This window comes from Paramormyrops kingsleyae, chromosome 4 (genome assembly GCF_048594095.1).
Source record: "Paramormyrops kingsleyae isolate MSU_618 chromosome 4, PKINGS_0.4, whole genome shotgun sequence".
Taxonomy (NCBI): Eukaryota; Metazoa; Chordata; class Actinopteri; order Osteoglossiformes; family Mormyridae; genus Paramormyrops; species Paramormyrops kingsleyae.
In genome coordinates, this window is record NC_132800.1 from 24,051,059 (window position 1) to 24,074,980 (window position 23,922).

The 23,922-nt window shown below is 40.6% G+C and overlaps 1 protein-coding gene across 4 annotated transcripts in view; it reads left to right on the forward strand.

Annotated features, from left to right (window-relative positions):
• Positions 1-241: 241 nt before the first annotated feature.
• LOC111854324 (nucleolar protein 4) overlaps positions 242-23,922 on the forward strand; it is an 88,683-nt gene continuing 65,002 nt past the window's right edge. For 3 of the 4 annotated variants that reach the window (XM_023832197.2, XM_072710918.1, XM_023832199.2), the window contains exons 1-2: positions 242-1,957; positions 20,305-20,454. In XM_023832197.2, the coding sequence (XP_023687965.2) occupies positions 1,715-1,957; positions 20,305-20,454 (393 nt within the window). In that variant the 5' untranslated portion in view covers positions 242-1,714. The remainder of the gene's footprint in view (positions 1,958-20,304; positions 20,455-23,922) is intronic. The other variant, XM_023832198.2, reaches the window with a different exon arrangement.

Genomic DNA, 23,922 nt, shown 5'->3' on the forward strand with positions numbered 1-23,922 from the left:
ATAACATCTTATCGGTACCAGCTAGCTATACGTAGTTTGGGCTTCTTTTACGCCATGAGAACCGTTTCCATGGCAACGGGGCGTTCCGCCTCACCGTCGACTTTCCGTTTGCACGGATTTCGGATCCGACCTGCGGGGAACGCGCATGCGCACATCCCCCGATCCCTAAATGGGACAATTCTTTATGTGACGTCATGTCTCAGCCGTCTCCACAGAAACTTTTGTCCCCGCAGCCAATCAGAGGGCTCGGAGCCGATCAGAGGGCTGAGAATGGGATAGGGGGCTCTGCGGAGCTCCGACATCCCGTGTTATCACTCCCGGCTGCAACCTTTCTAGACACCCAGCATAATGTACTGGTGGAAACTGCGCGCATAGGGATCCGGTTTTTGCGACTGCAACTGTTCTTTTAGGGGACTTTTCACGGGGTGATGGCTTATACAGAGTTTAGCGGGCTGTCCCTAATGACTGGTCGTTTGAGGAGTCTCCAGAATCCGGCACTTCGGTGATAGTGCCACTAAAGAAATCCAGATTATTAGGCGAGACAAACTAAATAGAAACGCAACACCGCTGGATCGGTAAAGAAGAGCCTGCCGAGCACTTTGGGTTTGCACTTCTTCCATGCAAAGGGCATATTGAGAAAGCAGAGGATAGGAGCAGTGGCTAGTCGCCAGGTATCATTTGGCACAGAGGAGGTGCTTCTGTTCGGATCACATCTATGGACAGCGGGGATACGGCAGATTTGCAGAAAAGCCGACAGATGAAGCGATTTACTTAGATTTTTTGTAACAATGATAATGAGAGCATGAGCTGAAAAAAACAACAGACCTGACCCGATCCGAGGAAAAATATATAGGCTATATTTAATGCCACTCCATCGATGCATTTTTGGTTACTTAAATGCAGGAAATATTAGGACGATGAAAGAAAACAGTAATTGTCGAAATGATACAAACACGTCCAATCAATAACAATATTTTGTATCAATGCACAGCTAACCATACCATATAATCTATTTAATGAATCAGGAAATTATATTTACATCTTTGTCTTTGGATATTTACCGATTTTGTTTACATTGACGAATTCAGTCAGTAAATAATTAAGTCCGGCCGAATAGTAATAATATTTACTTACGCGATTTTCCGCAGCTTTTGTGTGGTGCAGGTTTTAAGAAGAATTGTTAAGATAAAAGATTTATCTAACCCATATTTCATCCTGCGAGAGACACGGTCCAGGACAAAATAGTACTCAGGAGACACAACACGAAGAGCTGATGCCTTTCCGATGTCGAATTATATCGATTCCCGTCAGCCGGTCAGTTCTGTGTGAAATAAAATAAAGAATAAGATAAAGAGGCGGATTTGCCAAGCCGAGTATAAAGTGACGGTCCTGCTGGAATAAGGAAACCTTTCACGTAAAGAAAGGAGAGTAAGGCGCTTGGGGATCCGATTAACTCAAGGGTGCGATTCACATTTATAGAGCATCACCTGAGGATCTGATGTAGGATCACGACACCAGCTACAAAGGTTCCTTTTTAAAAAAAAAGGAGAAGAAGAAGAAGAGAAAAAACTTGCACTTTGATCGAAATTTATACTGGTTACGTTTTTTCGAGAGGATTTTTTTTGTATAGTCGATAATTGCCGAACAGGTGTCCACATAAAAAAGGTGAAGAAGCAGAAGACAAGTTGCGTTTCTTGTGGCCCGTTAAAAAGCCATGGAGGGCGATCGGGACATGTACCGCCAGTTTCAGGACTGGTGTCTCAGGACATACGGGGATTCCGGCAAGACAAAGACAGTGACCCGTAAAAAATACGACCGGATTGTGCAGCTCCTCAATGGATCCGAATCCAGCTCCACGGACAATGCAAAGTTTAAATTCTGGGTCAAGTCCAAAGGTTTTCAGCTTGGTATCAGTGGAGAAGAAAAACAAGTGCTCTACGTCCCAGTAAAAACAGCGGTTAGTACATCATCGGTGTTTTGTCAGTGATGTATGTCCAAATAAACCATCAGATTAAACGTTTTAGTCCATGCATCCAGTAACCATATTGTCTCTTTACAGTCTCTGTTGAGCTAATTGTTGCGATCGCGGGTTGCCTACCTTCTAAAGCGGTACCCATTTTATTACCTACCTCCTTTATAACAGCCTGCGTACCATGTGGCACTCGATACCATTGTGGGATGTGAACTAAAAGCAGACGCCACAACCCTCGTAACATAACCGAGGCAAACTGCAACGATTACTTATTTGGTTTTATGGTTTGCTTGCGTGGTGTTAGTGCCTTGAAAGGACATAACAGAACACTGGTTATTTTGTTGAATTTTTAACACGAACGGACATATTTTCTCAGCTATACATGCACACCATTCTGACCATTGTTATTAAAGCACTGAATTTTCAGATATTTGAATTTGTACTGCAGACAAAAGGCATTTTATTGTAGTACTCAGTCTTTCAGGCTCTGCAGTGTATTGTCACCAGCTGCTTTTCTTTAGGCTTCTCCGTCCATTCAGGAGGAACCACCAGAAACTGTCTGGTGCCGGACCTTTGAGTTCCCCAGTGATACGCAACAACAAACCCACCATTTACACAGCAGCTTCCTTATCTTTTGCCTTCTGTGAACCTTGCAGATGGAGTAAAGCTATGATGTGGAATTACATTATTGTTTAGTGCTAATAATAATAATAATAATAATAGTTTTAAAAATCCCAGTTAATTCTAGGTTCCTTTATCATTCAGTTTGAGAAATGATCCCAAAAAGTGCCACAATGAATTAGTACGGTTTGTGTGTCTGTTGAGGTAGAGGCATAGATTATATTTTAAAATATTTTCTTTAATATTGTATGAATTCATTATAATATGTAGACTGAAAAACGCAATAGGACAATCAGGTGTAGAAAATGGGTGGATGATGTATGTATGGATGGATGGATAAATGAACAAAAAGCATTATTGGAAACTATCAATGATGATTAAGTAAATTGTGTGTATAATACAGAAAATAGGACCCTTTACACTGGCTGGGAAATTCCAGCTTGATATTGCAGGAAACATTACCCCATGGCTGGCTATGTGGCCAGTTCATTGGATTAAAGCACACTGCATCCAGGATTCTGCGTCCTGTGCGGACGGTTTCCGTAGCAGCGAGGCCGGGTAGCACCCGAGAGAGTTTTGAGGCACTGGGACGTGACGGTTTGGCCCATCATAGAGGCAGACGTTTCACTGATGAACTGGGTCAGCCTGAGTGATTCTGAGTGATTGAGCTAAAGTCAACAATCGACTCTACACAGCATCAGCTCTCTGAACAACAATAATCATTTTCATAAAAAACATTCTTCGAGACATCTCAGTCCTATTCTATTTCATATTTCACTTTTAATAATAATAAAATACTAATAAATTAGCAATTTAATACAGCGGCTTTTTAATACAGTCATGGTGTCTGTCACCTATTCATTTGTGATCAACTATCTGACTAAATAAATAACATATTGCAGCTATATACAGAAAATATACTCTTTGGTAGGATGTGTATTTATGGCTAATCAGAACTAGACCTCATATAGCCTAATCTGCAGCAATTTTTAAAATAAATTATTATATTTTCTTAAGGCATTTTCACATTTTAAACGTATAATACTAAATGTTTTTATTGCTATTTAAATTTGTTTATATAATATTGTTGCTACTTCTTACATTTTAAATGCTTCAGACAAACAGTGGGAAGGATGTTTTATTAAGACACACTTTAGTGAAATTAATAGAGATTAATCAACTTCCATCTATGTTTAAAGTGACGATTGATCTGCTGCTGGCAATCCATTACGAATTCAGAAGGCAGCCTAGTTGTTACCATTACTTGACAGGTCTAGATTACTTTGGGTTTGGAGTGCAGGGTATCAGTAATATATTTGGGTTGCACTAGAAGGTACTTTATGCACTTTAAAACAAACATACAAGCTGAGGATTCTACCACTTCTAAGCTTTAAGAATGACTTGGGCTCTCTGATCGCGCAGACAGTCAGTTCTTTGGGGGAAACGTGTGATTAGCCTGTGGATCCCAGGAGGCCTTTTATTCTGGCCTACATGGCTTGCTGAAATAGCAGACAAATAAACCCAGAGGACCGATGGTGAGTGTCTATAATGCAGCAGAGAACACAAAGGTTCCAGCATAGCTGTGGGGGAGCAACCCGATAGTTCCCTGACCCCCCGATGTACCGAACCGAGGCTTAAATGCCACTTGGATGCACAAATGTACCAAATGGAAGGTGTTCTTGGTTATTGAATCGCCTCAGTGCTGCCCGTCATAGTCTTATTACTTGTTCAAGAGGCAACTCTGAAGTCCCCACGTGGTGGATCCAGATCACACAGGGCCACTATGGCTCTGCTACTGTAAGCGATGCTCGTAACAGGGATTCACGAGGAAGTGGTCACCAACCGGTGGACAAGACACAGTCACTAGTGTCGACTTCTGCTATTCCACAGTAACGGTGTGGTGTGTGGATCTGCTGGTTAGGACGCTGGACGCTTGGAAGGTGGTCGACTGGCCGATTCAAATCCCGTCGGAGTAAGAATGATGTCATTATCAGGCCATTTGAGCAAGGCCCTTAACCCCACTTGGTCCAGGGACATTGTCTAACCCTCTTCTATGATCCTCACTTGTATGTCATTTTAGATACAATCGTCCGCTAGATATATGAATATATATATGTATAGAGCTAGAGAGAGAGAGAGAGAGAGAGAGTGAGAGATAGATATATTAAGGGGTTTGTAGCTAGCTTACATTTCACAGATAAATTATAGCAACCTCAGCCAGTTAAATCCCAGTAGTCGTGAGAGCAGCATTTATAGCACTGTTAGATGAACCTTGATGGTTCATCAGGCGAACCACAAATATGTTGTAGGGGTGTTGAATCGGAATGAACTTTTTGTCAAGCACGTAACTATGAGAATCGCATGGAAATTGTCTTGGTGTGTTTGGTCTTGCTCGGCCTAAAAACACAAAGTACTCTACAATACAGGCAACACACAGTACTCAAACACATGTTACTGCATTCAGCAAGTAAACAATTCTATCAAGCGGAGGGGTGCAATTGTCTTAGGAATGATTGTTGACCAGGAAGGCGGCTCTGGGAGAGAAGCTGCTTAACACAGCAGCATTTTACAGAACTCTTTTGCATAGTGTTCCAGGTTATCGCTGGCGCAGATGCAAGGCAGTCCGTCTATCTAGTTACATTTTCTCACACCATTTATGATGAGGCCGATAAGGGTGCTATAATTTCCAATGTTTAGCATGATTAGCAATCATCAGTGTATAAAGAGTAAATAAGATGAGAAGGAACACATTCTGGTTTGTGGGTCACATACTCCGTGTAAGTCAGGATGTTACAGATCAGTGACAGATGGATGAAGGTACATTCAGAGAGTGAGATTTTGGGGACATGCTGGCCATTCCACTAAAAATCCCTCAACAGTTATGTTTTATGGATAATGTACATCTGACCACCGTTTAGGAAGCATACAAACATCTAGTACAAACATGATTGATGGATCAACAGAACAACTGACTGTAATTTGGTTAAACTGAAATTCATAACCATGTCGGTTTACGCAAAACAACCCTCATCTAACTTTAGATTTGTGGTTTAACAGTTTTCAAGACGACGCACTTCTGGAGCACCTCAGATCACCTCTCAATAGTGTCGGCCGCTAATCCTGAGCACTGACTGGCCACTCCATGCACTTTCTTTTTCTGGTGGGTCAACAGACACAGACACCCAGCAGATTTAGAATGGGCTGTGCCTGAAAGAAGCACTGGAGCATGATAGAAGCAGCGCCAGGGCATGTACTGAATGCGCAGCAGACAGAAAGGCACTAGAGCTGTCAAACTCATTATTGTACAAAATACTGTGGGTGGAATCACTGGGGGTCACCATTTTTATCGCGATTTATGTGGCCACACACCATGTGACCAGTGCACACCATGTGACCACTGCACACCATGTGACCACTGCACACCACATTCAAAAACAGAGACCTTTCATATTTATCATCTGCGGCTCTTTAAATAAATGAATAAAAATTAAAACATGTAGAACAAAACTCAGGTAATTAGTTACTGTAGCCCCATCTAACTTATTTACTTTATATGAATCCATTTGTGCCTCTTTCTACTTTCAGAGACTATTTCTCTGATGGACTGGGCGATTTAAGATTAGCAGATTAGCTATCTTAACATTTTTTTTTTTTTTATCTCTAATAAACATTTACCAAATGGATTTCTGTTTATTTTCTTTTTTATATGATTGCTTTTTCATTTTTGGGGACACTTAAACAATTATGACATGCTTATTTTTAACATAGGTATCGTCGTAAAAACAATATAATACTTTTAAGGTTATAAAAAGGCTAAAAACAGATAATGGGAAGATTATAAAATTGAAGCAATACTGTATGTTACTCTAAGATGGGGGTTATGCAAAATGAACTACTTAGCTGTTCCAATCTATAAATGCAACAGGAACCAGCAAGCTGTAATGCACCAGAGATTCCAGAACAACTACACGCCTTAGTGGTATAATAACGAACAGAAATTCAAAGCTTGAAACGATACAGCTAAATGCTCACACAGAAATACACATTCATTATTTCAATACTGTAGTGCTACATGACAGCAAGCTTTTATTCAGAAGATAATGAGGTTTTTGGTTTACAGATAATTCTGCCTGCAAAAACATGGTATGTACAAAGAGATTTGGCTGGAACTTAAAAAATACAATCAGTGCAAAAAGCTTGGTAAATTGTAAAGCTACTTCTAAAATTCAAGATGGACTGGAACGCTGTATCAGTTTTCTATAGGGCCGGCATGCATAATTCCTGGGCCTGGTACAAAATTATTTCAACAGGGCCCCCTGCAGGAGAATCACTGTCTCTCCTGCTACCGTACCCCTGCCTGATCATAGTACCCTTGTTCCATGCAGTGGTGCTGTCTCCAGTATAGAGAACTGGGATGTGAGTTTTGGTACAGGTTGTATCGAAGACCCTGTATGTGCTGAACCTGCTGTGGTAGCCTTTGGTGGTTTGATGTAATGAGCCTTTGATGTCAGACCTATATGAAAGTGTGACCTCATTAATAGCCTATTAGTCATATGGTCAATATGGGAGTTTTTTATTTTCTTTTTTGAGTTTTTACTGTGTGTAAAGCCTGATTTGGGCGATTTATAACATTGCCCCAATGAGATCGACAGTTTATGTCAGGGGTGACCAATCTTACCCTTACAAAGGCTCAGTGTTTTTGCAGGTTTTTGGGGTAACCTTTAGGTAAGCTGTTCAAACCCAGGTGTGAGGACACATCAGCCAATCAGTCCTCTAATTAGTGATCTAATTAGGGAGTTGCAGTGAAGATCCATATGCACACAATGTCCGTTCCTGAATAAGATTGGCCACCCGTGGTTTATGCCAGTATAGCTATATACATATTAAATAATCTAAGTTCTTAGTGCAGTGGTGAAATTATTTTCCAGCTTCAAAAATTAGCATCTTAGAAACTCTCCATGCTTATAAAAGAAAATTATCCACATTTATCAGGTGTCTTTCAAGTTGCCAGTAGTAGAAGAACACCTATGAACCAGCAGCTATGCACAAATCTGAACTAACTCAGTATGTCAGCTGTCAGAGGGTGGAACCTGTAAACTTTATGACGATACAGGAGCACGCATTTGCCTTTCCTACTGTTACACACATTCGTAGCTCTGGATAAATGTCAGCAGAAAACTGTATGGTCCATCAAATGTTATGCCACTGACATGAGCGTCAGTAATTTGATAAAAGCCCCATAAAAAGACTGATATTACAACTAAAGCAGAATACGAGTTAAGTCTGACTTTTTAGGCGTAGATAGTTATAGGCAAAAATGTCATACCTTCAGATAAAAGGATATATCAGTGGTGAGCGGTTCTCCATGGACATGTTCATGACAGCAGATTTGCAAATACCTCACGAATTAATAATAATAATCTCTTGTTTAAGAAATAATGTCAGGATGCACTGAGGACTATTGGTACTGAAGTGTAGTTTAGAGGTAAGAATGGAATCTTTTTGAAGAATGGTTGAGATTCTGAAGCAAATTTTACTAGAAAGGGAAGATCCATAACCTTATTTCCAGCCTCGGAGCATTCGGAGGTAAGATTCAATTCAAGACGGCACTGGTCTCTTTTTGGTGGTTAAATCAGGCAGTATTTTGAATGAGTTGTAGAAGCTTGATGGTGTCACAGAGGTTCAGCTGAGAAGGTAATCTAGAGAGTCTGGCTGTGAGATGACTGCGACCTGAACCAAAAACTCGTCTCAGGGCATTATGACGCGTGGACATCAGATAATATACGGAAATAAGCCTGAAGAGCTGCTTAAAGGTGTGCAGAGGGAAGGTGATGTTTTCATCAGTGATAAAGTTGGCAGTTATTGATGACACGGCGTTTGAGTTGTTCTGGGAGAGACATAGGAAGGTGGGATATCCGTCTCTTTGACAGGTTCTACTGAAGATGATGGTCACCTGTGCAGGTGAGGATGTCAGCACAATATGCTGCAACATGGGAAGGAACTTGAGTACCGAGAGGCGATTCAGGGCACCATGCTAGCCGTAGCACGAGACGACGAAGAGCAGAGATGCCGCATACGGCGACAAAACTCAAATAGAAAATATCCTTAAATGGATTAAATTAGCAGATAGCAAAAAATATATGGTGTACGAATGGGAGAGTGTAGCAAGAGATCTCCAAAGACAAGCCTAAAACTTTGGAATGAGCAAAATCATTACAGAGCAGAATCCATACAGAATTGGGCAGGTATACGGATAATTTAGAAGGGGGATAATAAGTAACAGTTCAGGACCAGAAAGCAAATATTCAGACCAAGATCTTGTTTCTAAATTTTTACTTTCTGGACCAGAACTTTCCACCTCTGGGACGATTCCATGATGAGGCAGTAGAAAGCATAAAATAGGATGTTTAGATACATGTATAAGTAGGAAGGATTTCCAAGAATGCCATAATAGAGCTTCACAATGGACTAGTAAGCACTATAGCATACCGGGTATAACTCGACTACTTCAGAAATGATATTGCTGTATTAGAATAACAGGGAGTGATTCTTAGCCTGTAGGGGTTGCCATTTTAGGAGATGCAATAAGGAAAAATAAAAGACAATATTTCTTTGCTGCCAAGGTGCTGCGGTTGCAATGAGCTTCCTGTTAGTGTACTTGAGGCAAGTATTATGTTTGTCTAATTAGCGCTAGTGTATAATTTTCCCAACGCTTATCTACATAAGAAAAGGAGGTTGATTGGCCTTCTCATTAGTCCGTACTTCTTATGTTTCTCATGTATGTTTAATTTTCTTTGTGAATAAAGTAGAAATAAGCTATGGCAATCTCGCAAAGTAAGCTGTACCAGTGACAGTCAATATAAAACATCGTTTCCCCACCGATTTCCTCATGTTTTGATTGCCCTTATATGGGGTATATAAAAGCACATATACAGTTATCATGCTTCTTTTGGACTGCCAGAAAAGGAGAAGAAATGCAGTTATAGAGTTTGTAGAATTGTAGAATTGTACCATGCAGACCCATCACTAAAAATTGACGTCACATATCTTTGTGGATGAATTTTCAGTCATCTGATCTTTTACGTTACATTTACACAATAGAGTTGTCGACACAATCTGGAAGATGTACAATCTATTTCAATTTTTAAGCTCCAGTGAAAACATAGCTATTTCAAAAATGTTACAATGTCTAATCCAGTTTGTAAGGTTGAACTTTGGTTTTGTTGAAGATTTTTTTTTTTGTGTTGGGCTGTATGTATTGTATTCACTAACATGGCTTATCTTTCTAACATGTCGTGTTTATTTTGGGGGAAAATAAACGGTATTAATAACGATAATAATTTTACTTACACTATATAGCACCTTCCTCACAGTCAAGGATGCTTTGGCAATCTCTTAAAGTAAACCTCGCTGTTTGAACCGCAACTCTATTCTATAAGTCAAATTAAAAGGCAACATTTTCCAGTAGTCTTACACATTCCCACATATGAGGTCAACATGTTTCAATACAAGGAAACTTTTTTTTACAGTCTTTTAAGCTGCATGCATTATTATATCACTTTCGAATCACGTACATCACACATGCGAGGGCACGCATCTGTACAGTTTCACAGCAACTCAGTCTTTCAGACTAAGTAAAGAAGATTTGTTGGGATCTTCTCTGGCACAGATGAACATCTGATGTTCACACAGAGCAATAGAGAAAGTTTCATAAGGTATGCAGTTCAACAAATCAAGTGAGTGAGCTACACATTACATAGTAAGATTGGGACACTCCAAATTTTTGTGTGCTCCAAAGTGTGCACTTATGTAATTGACTTGTTATGGACAGATCCTCACCTTTTCTTTACCAGGCTATGCTTTGGGATTCAGGGTTGGAAGAGGAAGCATTTGCTTTTCAGATATATTCCATCACACACTTGCCTGCCTAATTTTGAGTGGAGTGTGACATCAGACACATGTCACTATAGGTTTTGTAAAACACGCCCACTAAAACTGTATCTGCATCAATAATGAGTAAAAGAAGCTGATATATATTTTCCTCTGGGAATTAGAAAACATTTTTGCATTCTTTTAGTATTATTTTTGGTATCCTTTGTCGCAGACAACATTGCACAGAGACAACATTGCACAGAACTATTCAGAATATGAGTTATGCACATTGTGCTGGTTTGTGTAGTGATATAACAGTATGGACTCATGCCACATTATTGCAGTAATATAGGCTGCATGGGTGTGAAGCAGAAATTAACTGGGCTGAAAATGTTAGGCTATAGGCAGTGTGCTACTGTCATATCACTGTCAGGCCAATGCACTGGAGCGCCGCGCACTGCCAGTGTGTCAGGCCAATGCACTGGAGCGCTGCGCACTGGTAGTGTGTCAGGCCAATGCACTGGAGCACCGCGCACTGCCAGTGTGTCAGAGTAGCTGAGCCTCGGCCCAGCTCTGAAACACTGCCAGTCATCAGCTGCTTCATTCACTCGACAGAATTCACCTCCGTGCACGGAGACAGAGATCGCTTCACACTCGAGAGAATGTCTGGTAATCTCTTTGATTGGGCTATTTGATCGTTTTCTCGGTGTATTTGCTGTAAGAAATTTAGCTGAATTTTATATTTCACCTGCAGATGCTGGTGGGCCATAGGGTGACAAAGTGGGACAACTGGTACCCTCACTGTGTACAAAGCGATGCATTTTATGTGCATGGTAACGGGTAAAATCCAACTACTCAAATACATTTAAGTTGTGAGCATGTCCTTGGTGAAACTCTTAGTCTACAGGGGTTGGGATCCATTTTTCATTTTCTTTGTATATGCTTTGAAATCCACGAAGGACATCAATAGCCTAGAGGTAGCGCCTGGAGCTGGGCTGTGCAGTAGTGTTTGTTGGGCCCAGAAGAGTCTCCTTGCCTTGGGGGAATATTCTGTAATGCAGGCCAAACCACCCACCAGGTCCCATCAGATTAGCCTCGCTGTAGAGTCCAGATGTAGTGTCCTGAACCTCTAAGTGGTGACGCTGGAAACCAGCTGCCTGTGAAGTGCTCTCCACCCAGAGACAACAGGGCCCATTCGCCACACCGCATGTCTATCGATACGGATGTTTAATCGTTACGTAATCTTAGCCTCGGCACCGCGATCACACTCTCTCTGTAAATGAACATACGTTTACGAACTCAGCAACCACCTGTAAAGATAGAAAACAGAACGTAGTTGCATCAGACCAAAGTGGGGGGCGGGGGCGGGGGCTTGTGCCCATCCACACCAGCCCCCACCCCCCCAGAACTGGATCCTGCTTGCTGACCTCTGCTCCCCATGTTCAAGCTTAATTTCTGGAACCGACTGGCACCTGCCCCGCCCCCACCTCCCCATATCACCTCCCCCCCCCCCCGTCGACACAGATCTCGGTGCCAGATCGTGCCTGCCCTCAGCTTCTCTCGTCCTCTCTAGGACCAGCCAAGCTCTGGAGCACCAGGCTGGGAATTTGCTCTGGGTTGCCATGGAGACAGTTTATTATACCTGCCTGCCGTCTGTGTTCCAAACCAGTAGCTTCACTAGGGACGGAGGCACCAGAGAGGATTACAGCTCGTGTGGCATAAGCATCACCACGCAGTAGATTGGAAATAAAGGGTGTAATTACGCTGCAGTCATCGCAGGCTCCTTTCACAGAGCCTGATAGCCAGAGCAGATTCAGGGCACATGAAGCAGGAAGACTGAGATAAACTGTTTCAGTTCGTCTGGAGGAACCTTTTGTTTTTCCTTATGAATATTAATATTATGAGAGCCATTGATAATCTTGCAGTCTGTCCAGCAACGGTTGAGAATACGAAAGATAGGAAATGAGATTTATAGCCTGTGCCTGTCTTGATCAGGATTTAATTAGGTAATCAGGAAAAATGCTCTCCCTCAAGGCCGCTGAGCTAATTACCAATGAACAGGTGGGGGATGCGTGTCAGACCAGCCACGCTTTAATACAGAATGCTCTGTTTCTAATACTACCTCATAGTCATTTACATACCATCCATCCATCCATCCATCCATCTTCCAACTGCTAATTCACTACAGGATCATGGCATTTTTTTACAATTCGTGAAAGTAAAATTTTCCTGCAAACATAACAACAGAGCAGTGTCCCGTAGGGTTAAATGGCTAAAATATTATTTAAATATTTAAATGTTTGTATTTTCCCTAACCCTGAACAGCGCAAGATGCTTGAAGCATGATTGAAGCATGATGGACAAATGACTGTGGTATATAAATTCAGTTTATGCAATTTAATGTGTTACTAGGAGTTTAGTTGTATAAGGTTATCCAGTTTTTATTGCTAACTAAACAAATAACAGTAATATTCTGAATATGTTTGAGCACAGTTTTGAATTACATTTTCATTGGAAGTTCCTTTGCAATGCTTTCATAATGTTCCTGCTTTGGTCTTTACATCATAATCCACTATGTTGTTGCTTGGTGTTATGAATGCAGACATAACACACAAGTATTACAATTCACCCATTAAAGTAGATATACTGTATTCGCTCACATGAGAATAACTTGCGAAATGTAAAGTACTCTGTGCTTTAATCAAGCACAATTAAACATTGATCAATCAAGCACACTGAACGTTAATGCTATTAATTAGTCACCATGCCTTTTTTTTTATGCTAATGTGTCTTTCGGGCTCATATTTCATTGGCTGGAGAGGAAAATAAAGGTAGTTTGGGGTAAGACAATGTTGTATGATGGCAACCTGCTATCAGTCATGGGGGAATGGAAAAGGAGCAGCCAATCAGGACCACAGTGCTATGTAATGGCAGTCACCTGGGTTACAAACCACAGAAAACTGCAGGAAATTCTGCCATGAAACTTCAATAGTTCTATTTGCTGTAATACTTCCCTGTATTAGAAATTTACATTTTTTAAATCACTTATAATAGATGAAATATTTTATTTTTTAAACTAAATGGCAGGTGTACCACCCAGGGGTGTCCTGATTGTCGTTTTGGATTTATGTCATATCAATTAGGTGATTTTTTTTCCATTTGAAAGAGGTTTTATACGCCTTTGTAGGGTGAATTAGGTGATTCTTAGTAATGTTCAATATATCGCCTTTCCAGCCATTAGCAAGGTAAACCAGTGATGTAGTTTTTCATGCACTTCCGATCCAACAACTAAGAAATTATTTCTTTAATTCCATGAACAAAACATACTTGAGAATAACGTCCATAAGGTATGCAATCAAAATTCTTTTAACACACTCCACCTTTATAGTGGTGTGTATTACATTTGTTCACAACCATGGACAATAAAATATAAGAATAGAACTTATACAAAACATATATAGAATTAATATAAAATATAATAGAACTTATATGAAACATATATAGTATTAGAAAATATTAACATTAAAAATTAAATATTAACATACATATCCATAATAATACAAATCCATATTATGGCTACAGGGATTATTCAAGAACTGAAGTGGCCTAAATTATGTTTCTTAAGTTCTTAAGGAGATTATTCACACGACTGCTAATCTATTTTCTAGAATCTGAGTAAAATAAAACTTTCTGCAGAGACTATGTTATTAAATTATAAAGTTTTCTTTTTCCATAAAACATAATCATTGTCCCTTGGATTTTGTACAAACTGCTGAAGGTTCACTGTCGAACGCACAGGATGACCTGTGCTGCACTGCATGGAGTCACTGCAGTGTAACAAAGTGACCTGCAGTGTCTATTGATTCACATTCCTTTCACATTCCTCCAACTGCAGGATGGGGCTACTACATGAATCTACTTTGAACATCTAGGTTTAACTGCTAGGTGTGATATGAAGAGCAGTTAATAAAGATAGAAAGCTTTATGAAAAATATATGCTACATGCATATTTATTTCAAACAGTAAAATAGTGTGCATGATATATATATATATATATATATATATATATGTGTGTGTGTGTGTGTGTGTGTGTGTGTGTGTGTATGTGTAGTGTAATAAGTAAAATGTTACTTTGTAATTACCTGCAATTTTGATGAATCAGCAGCATAAACAGTAATGGCACAAGGAAGGGTTTGGCACTTTGGAGTTTCCATGGCGACTGATCGCCGGTCCCATGGCTACGGGACTCCAATTAAGGAGACCCAGCTGGTCCCAGTTGAACTAATTGCCTGGTTAGAGCTTTTATAGGGTCAGCTGTGTCGATGGGACAAAGCAGTATTGGGGGCCTTGGAAAGCCTGGTGAGAGGTACGGCTGCCTATGCTGGAGGGAGGGAGGGAGGGGGGTTACTGATCTTGGTATTCCCCTTGTTTGGTTTATACATTTTTTTTTATTTGATGCCTTTAAATAGTAACCTTCAGCCCATTTTATGTTTTGGTTTTTCCTGCAAAAGATCTCATTAAATCGTTCTCTTCTAAGTGCCTGACCCACGAAAAAACAAAGGTTTTCCTCTTATCGCAGAAACTGAACCAGTCAGTGGGTCATTCCCTCACAATAACACAGCAGATCGCCGTTAAATAAAATACATACAATCGAATAACATTTTGTATCGATATATACAGTTTTTACACAATGCTGGGAAAAAGTTCTTCATTTTCTGAGCACATTATAAATATGACTATAAAAATATAACAACCAATGATAATCAGTAGAGCTCCCGCAGCTAGTTTTCACAGATGTAGATCTGCTAGCAATAAATAGCGTTTAACCAATATCTGTGCCAACTGTGTCATTAAGGTTCACAAGGGACACTTAGAGACGGCCTTTAAGGGGAGGACTGTATTTTAAGTTTATTAATATTCAGGGAAAACTATTATATGTACCTGGACAATGTGACTGCAGAGAAACTGTAATGCAGTTTTGCATTTTTAAAGCCTATTAAAAGTAGCTTGGACAAGGCCTCATCGGAGTTAGAAAAAACAAACTTTTTTCTTTCAGAAAACATTTAGGAAGTTGATTGGTTTAGATTATAATTCTGTATCTTTGGTATATAATTTACTGTATATTTTGTGCCATTGGTAAAACATTCAATTTTAGTTTGATCTACAATGAACAAAGATTTTTTTGTTTTTCATCTTTTAAAACTGATATCAAAAACAGTATGGTTTCTGAGTAACTTCAAAGTATCTTTAAAATTGATGCAAGCCAAATAAATCTGCTAGTACTTACATGAAGGTGCACATCATCTACATAACACTAAATGAGACCTTCACACATCATCTACATAACACTAAATGAGACCTTCACACATCATCTACATAACACTAAATGAGACCTTCACACATCATCTACATAACACTAAATGAGACCTTTACACATCATCTACATAACACTAAATGAGACCTTTACACATCATCTACATAACACTAAATGAGACCTTTACACATCATCTACATAACACTAAATGAGACCTTCGCCACCCCCATGAAATTAAACCTCAAAGTCCTTTGTTCAGCAGACAAGCAATAACTGTTAGAAACTAAACATCATCAGCATGACCGATGACAAAGCAAGCAGGGAAAAAAAACAATATTAAAAAACAATGATAGATTTCTTTTTTTTAAAGAGTAACAAAAATTAAAGACAAACAAAAGATTAAGAAAAACAACAATATGCCAAACAATGCAATTTTAAACTCGAGTGGGGTGACTCAGTTATTACTGCTGCTATGTGTCATCTTACAGGTTTCCCAAGTAATGATAAAGATGAACTGGCTTCCTAATGCATGGATAATAATTATACCCTGAAGACGATCAATACAGCAGATACACAGTGTTAATGGCTAATTAAGTGTGTTATTAGACTGTTAATTCACACTCTAGTAAGGTTCTGCGGCCTCGTATTTCTGCTCCTTTTCCTGGTTCCTGATTTGCATGAAATTGTCCAAGAGACCCTTCGTGCTGGACTGCTGCGGTCTGCACCAGAGCAGCCCAGCGTAAAGGCGGCCTAGCCAGAGGTGTAGATGTAGTGCAATGTGTGGAAACACTCATGCTGGAAACAAAAGTAATTAAAGGTAATAAAATGCAAATTAACTTATCACTGTGGCATAGGTAGAATATTAATAAAAAATTGAAACGTATGATTACCCATCTTCCAAATGTTTATCCAGTACAGGGTCATGTTGAGGGACATGGTGGAGATGATGTGTGATCCTGGGGCAAGCACTCACACCACATACACATGGGAGGGTGGGAGGGAGGGGTTATCAAACTTAGAACTCTTCAGGTGCGAAAAGGCAATTGTAAGGTTCCGTTTGTCCATCTTCTAACTGCTTGCCCTGTTCTGGGTATGGGTATGGCCTGAAGACAATTACAGATGACATATGGCAAGGGAATATACTGCCCTAGGTGCCAGTCTATTACTGGGCACAGGGCAAGGGCAGATGCTAGACGGGATGCCAGTCCATTACAGGACAGAGGGCAAGGGCAGATGCTAGACGAGATGCCAGTCCATTACAGGACACAGGGCTGGGGCAGATGCTAGACGGGATGCCAGTCCATTACTGGGCACAGGGCTGGGGCACATGCAGGATTGGATGCCAGTCTATTACAGGACACAGGGCTGGGGCAGATGCTAGACGGGATGCCAGTCCATTACAGGGCACAAGGCTGGGGCACATGCAGGATGGGATGCCAGTCCATTACAGGGCACAAGACTGGGGCACATGCAGGATGGGATGCCAGTCCATTACAGGGCACAAGGCTGGGGCACATGCAGGATGGGATGCCAGTCTATTACAGGGCACAGGGCAAGGGCAGATGCTAGACGGGATGCCAGTCTATTACTGGGCACAGGGCTGGGGCACATGCAGGATGGGATGCCAGTCCATTACAGGGCACAAGACTGAGGCACATGCAGGATGGGATGCCAGTCCATTACAGGGCACAGGGCTGGGGCACATGCAGGATGGGATGCCAGTCCATTACAGGACACAGGGCTGGGGCACATGCAGGATGGGATGCCAGTCCATTACAGGGCACAAGGCTGGGGCACATGCAGGATGGGATGCCAGTCTATTACAGGGCACAGGGCAAGGGCAGATGCTAGACGGGATGCCAGTCTATTACTGGGCACAGGGCTGGGGCACATGCAGGATGGGATGCCAGTCCATTACAGGGCACAGGGCAAGGGCAGATGCTAGACAGGATGCCAGTCTATTACAGGGCACAAGACTGAGGCACATGCAGGATGGGATGCCAGTCCATTACAGGGCACAAGGCTGGGGCACATGCAGGATGGGATGCCAGTCCATTACAGGGCACAAGACTGAGGCACATGCAGGATGGGATGCCAGTCCATTACAGGGCACAAGGCTGGGGCACATGCAGGATGGGATGCCAGTCCATTACAGGGCACAGGGCTGGGGCACATGCAGGATGGGATGCCAGTCCATTACAGGGCACAAGACTGGGGCACATGCAGGATGGGATGCCAGTCCATTACAGGACACAGGGCTGGGACACATGCAGGATGGGATGCCAGTCTATTACAGGGCACAGGGCTGGGACACATGCAGGATGGGATGCCAGTCTATTACAGGGCAGAAGACTGGGGCACATGCAGGATGGGATGCCAGTCTATTACAGGGCACAGGGCTGGGGCACATGCAGGATGGGATGCCAGTCTATTACAGGGCACAGGGCTGGGGCACATGCAGGATGGGATGCCAGTCTATTACAGGGCACAGGGCTGGGACACATGCAGGATGGGATGCCAGTCCATTACAGGGCACAAGACTGAGGCACATGCAGGATGGGATGCCAGTCCATTACAGGACACAGGGCAAGGGCAGATGCTAGACGGGATGCCAGTCCATTACAGGACACAGGGCTGGGGCACATGCAGGATGGGATGCCAGTCCATTACAGGACACAGGGCTGGGACACATGCAGGATGGGATGCCAGTCCATTACAGGGCACAGGGCTGCATGGGGCACAAGAAGGATCGGATGTCAGTCCATTACAGGACACAAGACTGAGGCACATGCAGGATGGGATGCCAGTCCATTACAGGGCACAAGACTGAGGCACATGCAGGATGGGATGCCAGTCTATTACAGGGCACAGGGCAAGGGCAGATGCTAGACGGGATGCCAGTCCATTACAGGACACAGGGCTGGGGCACATGCAGGATGGGATGCCAGTCTATTACAGATTTTCTTCAAATCTGGACCTCGATTCCGTGTTTTCAGTTCTCCCAGGTAGTTAGTTTAATAATTACTGATTCTGATTGGCCAGAGGCTTCACACCTGGCTCACAGGTAAAGGAAGGCTGGAAAACCAGCAGTGCTCGGACCTCGAGAACTGTGATTTGAATAACCCTGCTATAGGCTCATATCCTAAAAGCAGTTAGATTACCATTTTACACAGCTTCATAACTTAAGTACATAGTACAAGACTATATGTACACATTGAAATAATCCTAGGATTTAATCTCAATCACTGGTGGATCACTTATGCCAACTTAAAACAATTTACTCAATATCCTGTATGTCTTGAATAGTGCGGAAAACACAATCATAATGAACCAGGAAGTGATCATAGTCTTGTTTGTTATTAATATCAATGTGACATGTCTGTTGAAAAAAAAATACAGATAAATGCAGTTCAAAATACCTGTCATAGCGTATGTAACAGCTAGTTTGACAGGAGTTATAAGCAATGACTGAAATTTCCAGGATATATGGAGCACAGGGCTGTCATAATTTCTTATAATGAGACACTGAGTGAACAGTACATGACTATAAAAACAAGAGGAGATTTTTACCTTTGAGTAAAAGAACAGCAACATTAAAATATTGATCTATCAGTTCATTCATCGGGTTTTGTTTCTGACTAACTGCCCACACCAGAGAATAAGATCAGAATATATTATTTTAATGTAATACACTGATAATTATCCAGCTATTGATCCATTCATTTTCAAAAAACACAGACGCCTGAAAGTTCAACAGTTTTTGATTCACTTAAAAAATCACTGCCTGAAAACTAGCATTTCTTCCATACTAGCAACCTTTTGATCCCAAACAAACAACGTACAGGTTTAAAACTAGCTTTTTATCTTAATAACATAATGCTGATTTAATTAATGCAAATCTTCAAAAAAAATAAAATATTAAGGTTTTATTTTTTCCCCCCACAAAGATCAGTCTTTAGTTTTTATACTTAATGAAGGTTGAAAAGCACTGTGTGAAAACAGATTATCAGAGACAGAGAAGCCAGAAGGGGAAGTATAGTAATGACTATTCATTCTTTATGATGTAGACATAACACTGTAGTGGATCAGAAGATCCTCAGACAATCCACAGGTTTTTTTTTGTCAATCCACAGGTGTTGTTTTTATCAGACAGCTGTGATTCTACAGTCATATTGTCTGAAATTTAAACCCAAAGTGATCTTGAAACAATTACATTAACCTATTCACGTACTTTTTTTTTTAATGCATTTGTGTTTTCAAAGCTCAGTAACTATAAATCATATTATTGAATATAAAATGTCATTACAATAGATTCATATTCTGCTGGTCAACAAGTCGATAAATGTCTCGTGTACAGCAGCCGACTACTCTGCACACCAGATAATTCAATGCTTGAATCTTTAACCTGATTACGTGCAGCCGTTTATCTGGCCTTTAAGTTCAAATGAGAAGATGAGTATTTCAGAACTGCGTGTTCAGAATTGAATGCAAATGAAAAATAAACGTTGTTTTCTTCGTTTCATAGGATAGCGTTGGAATGGATGAGAAGGTATCCTTGCGACAGGTGGCTGTAGTGGAGGACTTCTTCGACATCATTTACTCCATGCATGTAGAGAACGGAACCAGTGGCGAGAAAACCCGAAAGCACGCCGGACAGAAGAGGACGTACAAAGCGGTAAGAGACAGTTTTACAACCACGTGGATTACGCGGCAAAATTGTGTCACATATCATCAGTGTCAGATTCACGACTTCAGGGGCTACGCTTTCCGTAGGCCAGTCTTCCACCCCCACTCCCCGAAACGATACGATGATTAACTATAAAACTATTATTAGTAACACAAAGTCAACCAGAATGTGACGCTGTATTAAGACATTCACGTCAGTCATATGCAGCATCAAGAGCTCAGCGGAGACCTCATTGAAGGAACACGTCTCAATGGTGGTGAACTTAAAACATTACATCCGGTGCGTGTGAACTGCATTCACAATGTGCCCTCACTCATCCACGATAGCATGGATTATAGGTAACTTTACAGAGAGGGACACATTCTAAAAGAGTATAACACAAGTTCTTACTATTAGAATGTTTTCCTCCGTACGTTTTTGATAAAGACCGACTCTGTGTAACAGAAACATCATGCATACACATATCAGAAAATACACAGCAGTTATAAAAACAAAGCTGAAAAAGAGACACATTTAGAATTGTTCTTCTGCAACGGTTTTAACCTAACACCAACTCCCAAACAAATAAACGACCAACAAAGAATCAGTTATAAAAAATAATAATAAAATTAATAAATAAAAAACGGACGGCCAGTGGGGGCCCATCTTACTACAACCTCACGACTTTGAGTACGTTATTTCTTTTATACAGCAGTTCATCAAGTAGCATTTGTAAGGTAAAAGTAATAAGATACAGTATATTTCATTTATTTAATTATTTACAGGCCGCCAAAAAAAAAATAGTTCCCATAACGTCAGGGAAAGTAGGACGGGATTTTGTGTCTAAATGTCGTCTAATGTCGCCGGTGAGAGCAGTGAAACAGCTAGCCAACTTATTATTTAATTTGTAAATTAAAACCACACCTCAGGTCTAATAAATAAAATATTGTGGCGCTGGAGTGGCGAAAAGATCATCAGGTGGGCTGCAAACTTCAGTTTTTAGCAGATTGATTTATTGCGTGTACCTCAAAACGACAGCTGTAAAACAGCGGGCGAGAATAAACTCACGCGCAGATGGGGAGCCTTTACAGAGACAAAAGTGGATATAGGCAATAGAACAAAGCGCAACAAATCATACTTTGAAAACATTTTTTTTTCAGTTAGACAGCTTATAAAAACTTATAATCTGAAACGGATCAAAATAAAGGCAATGCATATGAGCCTATACTTTACTCTCACTTCCACTTATGTTCATTTTTGAAACCAATGGAAATGCGGGCAGGTTCTCAACAGGAACCTTTCACCAGCTCCGTGAGATCCACTGGGACCAATTAATGAACAGGCTTGCCTAGGCTGCAGCGTAGGGGCCCATAGTGACCAGGGGGGTCAAATAAATAAAATATTTTGGCTCTCGAGTGGTTTAGAGATCATGAGGCAGGCAGCAAAGATCAGTACAAGATTGGTAAAACAACGAGCGAGAATAAAGAATAAACACACACAGACGGGGAGCCTTTAAGGAGAAAAAAGTGGATACAAGCAACAGAGACAAGTCTAACAGATCAAAATAAATCCAACAAAACGGAATACATATGAACCTATACTTTACTCTCACTTTTTCATTTTTGAAACGGGTGGAAACACCGGCAGGTTCTCAAAAGGCACCGACTAAGGCCTTGTCCACATGTACATGGGTATTTTTAAAAACAATGTTTTTAAAAATCTCTGTTCACATGACAATGTTAAAATGCACCGTCAAGAGCATGCCAAACACACAGGCGCGGATAAAACTCTAACTGTAAAGCCATGTTGGCCAATCAGAAGCCTTATTACCAGTTCTGCTAGGCTAAAAAAAAAAAAAACAGCTAAAAAAAAAACTAGGCTAAAAACAGGTAATGTAAACAGTGAACGACACACACTGTAATGTCAAGCAAAGTGGACAAGAGTGCACAAAACGCATAGAAAAAGCTACGTTTTTTAAAAACACCCATGTACGTGTGGACAAGGCCTAAGAACCAGCCCGGCACTGGTTCCGTGTTGGTGGAAATGAGGCATATGTAATGTTTTTAGATACACCTATAATGCAGAGTGATACAGCTGATGTGAAATGTCTGAGTTTGGTCATACTCTGATAAACGCACTCACATAACACCTCTTTGTTCAATCAGATTTCTTGGTCAGAACTATTGTATAATAATCTTTTGAGACCACATTATGTCAAATCAAACTGAAAGGACACAAGGTTGCACATTTAAGCTCGATTGTTCTGAATGACACTGCTGCCCACAAATGTTGCCATATACCATGAAGAAGCACCTTGTAAAACTGACTGTCTGGTTCATCCACCTGTATTCACATTGACCTTTGTTTTTCCTCTGAGTGCTTTTCAAAAGAGCCAGAGATGCAGTGAGGATGCCAAGGACTTTGAACCTCTATATTTCATTAATGAATGTAGTGCACTTTAAAACAACAGGTTCTACCTCAAGGCGACCAATGTACCTTTTTACATTAAACAAAGAAATTAAGTAATTTACCTAAAGTAAGAGCTTCTTTCTGGATAGATATTAATAATTTGTTACATTAAGATGAGTTGTAGCATCACACATAAAGTAAACAGGTAGTTCAGGTAGTTCTTTAAAATTTCTTAAAGAAAAAAAAAATTAGCCTACAGAAGAAAAATATTATCTGAGAAGGCTTGGCAGCCCATTCTGGGTTGTTCCCTGCCTTGTGCCCGTAGCCTCCGGGATAGGCTCCGCCCCCCATGACCCATGGATGGATGGAAGAAAAATATTTTCAAGGGAAGATTTTACTCAAATCATGTATCAAAAAGCACTATATAAATGTAACTAATAATAACAATTATTATTGCTTTATTATTATTATTATTATTATTGTTATTATTATTATTATTATTATTAATAATAATGATGATGATGATGATATTGCCAAGTATTATGGCAGACAAAATCTTTTGGGAAATTTGTAATAACTTTTTACTTTACTTATAATGCATTATTTAATTCCCAGAAGTCTTTTAGTGATACCAAAGAATTAGGAGACCCCAGTTGGGTTTTTATCACTGTGAGTTTAATCAAAGCCAGATGGGTATCAATAATTGGAGCATTTGCACAGAACTGGACTGAAAATGCTCCAATTATTGGTGCCCAGCTGGAGCAGAATTGGAGCAAAAGAAGTTATATTAAGGTCAAACCCGAAGACCACTTAAATAGTAATACTCATTAGAAACAGAAGAGTAGGTTAGCAGAAATTAAGAAAACATTTTTAACAAGTAGAATTTTAAGCGTAGTATTTTAGTAACTTAAAATGAATTCAAGACACATCAAATGTATTCTATCAACAATTTATGTGCTTTATTTATCCGAAAGCGAATAATCTATTGAATGGGTTATACTGTACAGACCTTACTGCTATATTAATATGCTGAACCTTTAGAAAGTTGACTAATGAATAAGTGAAGCT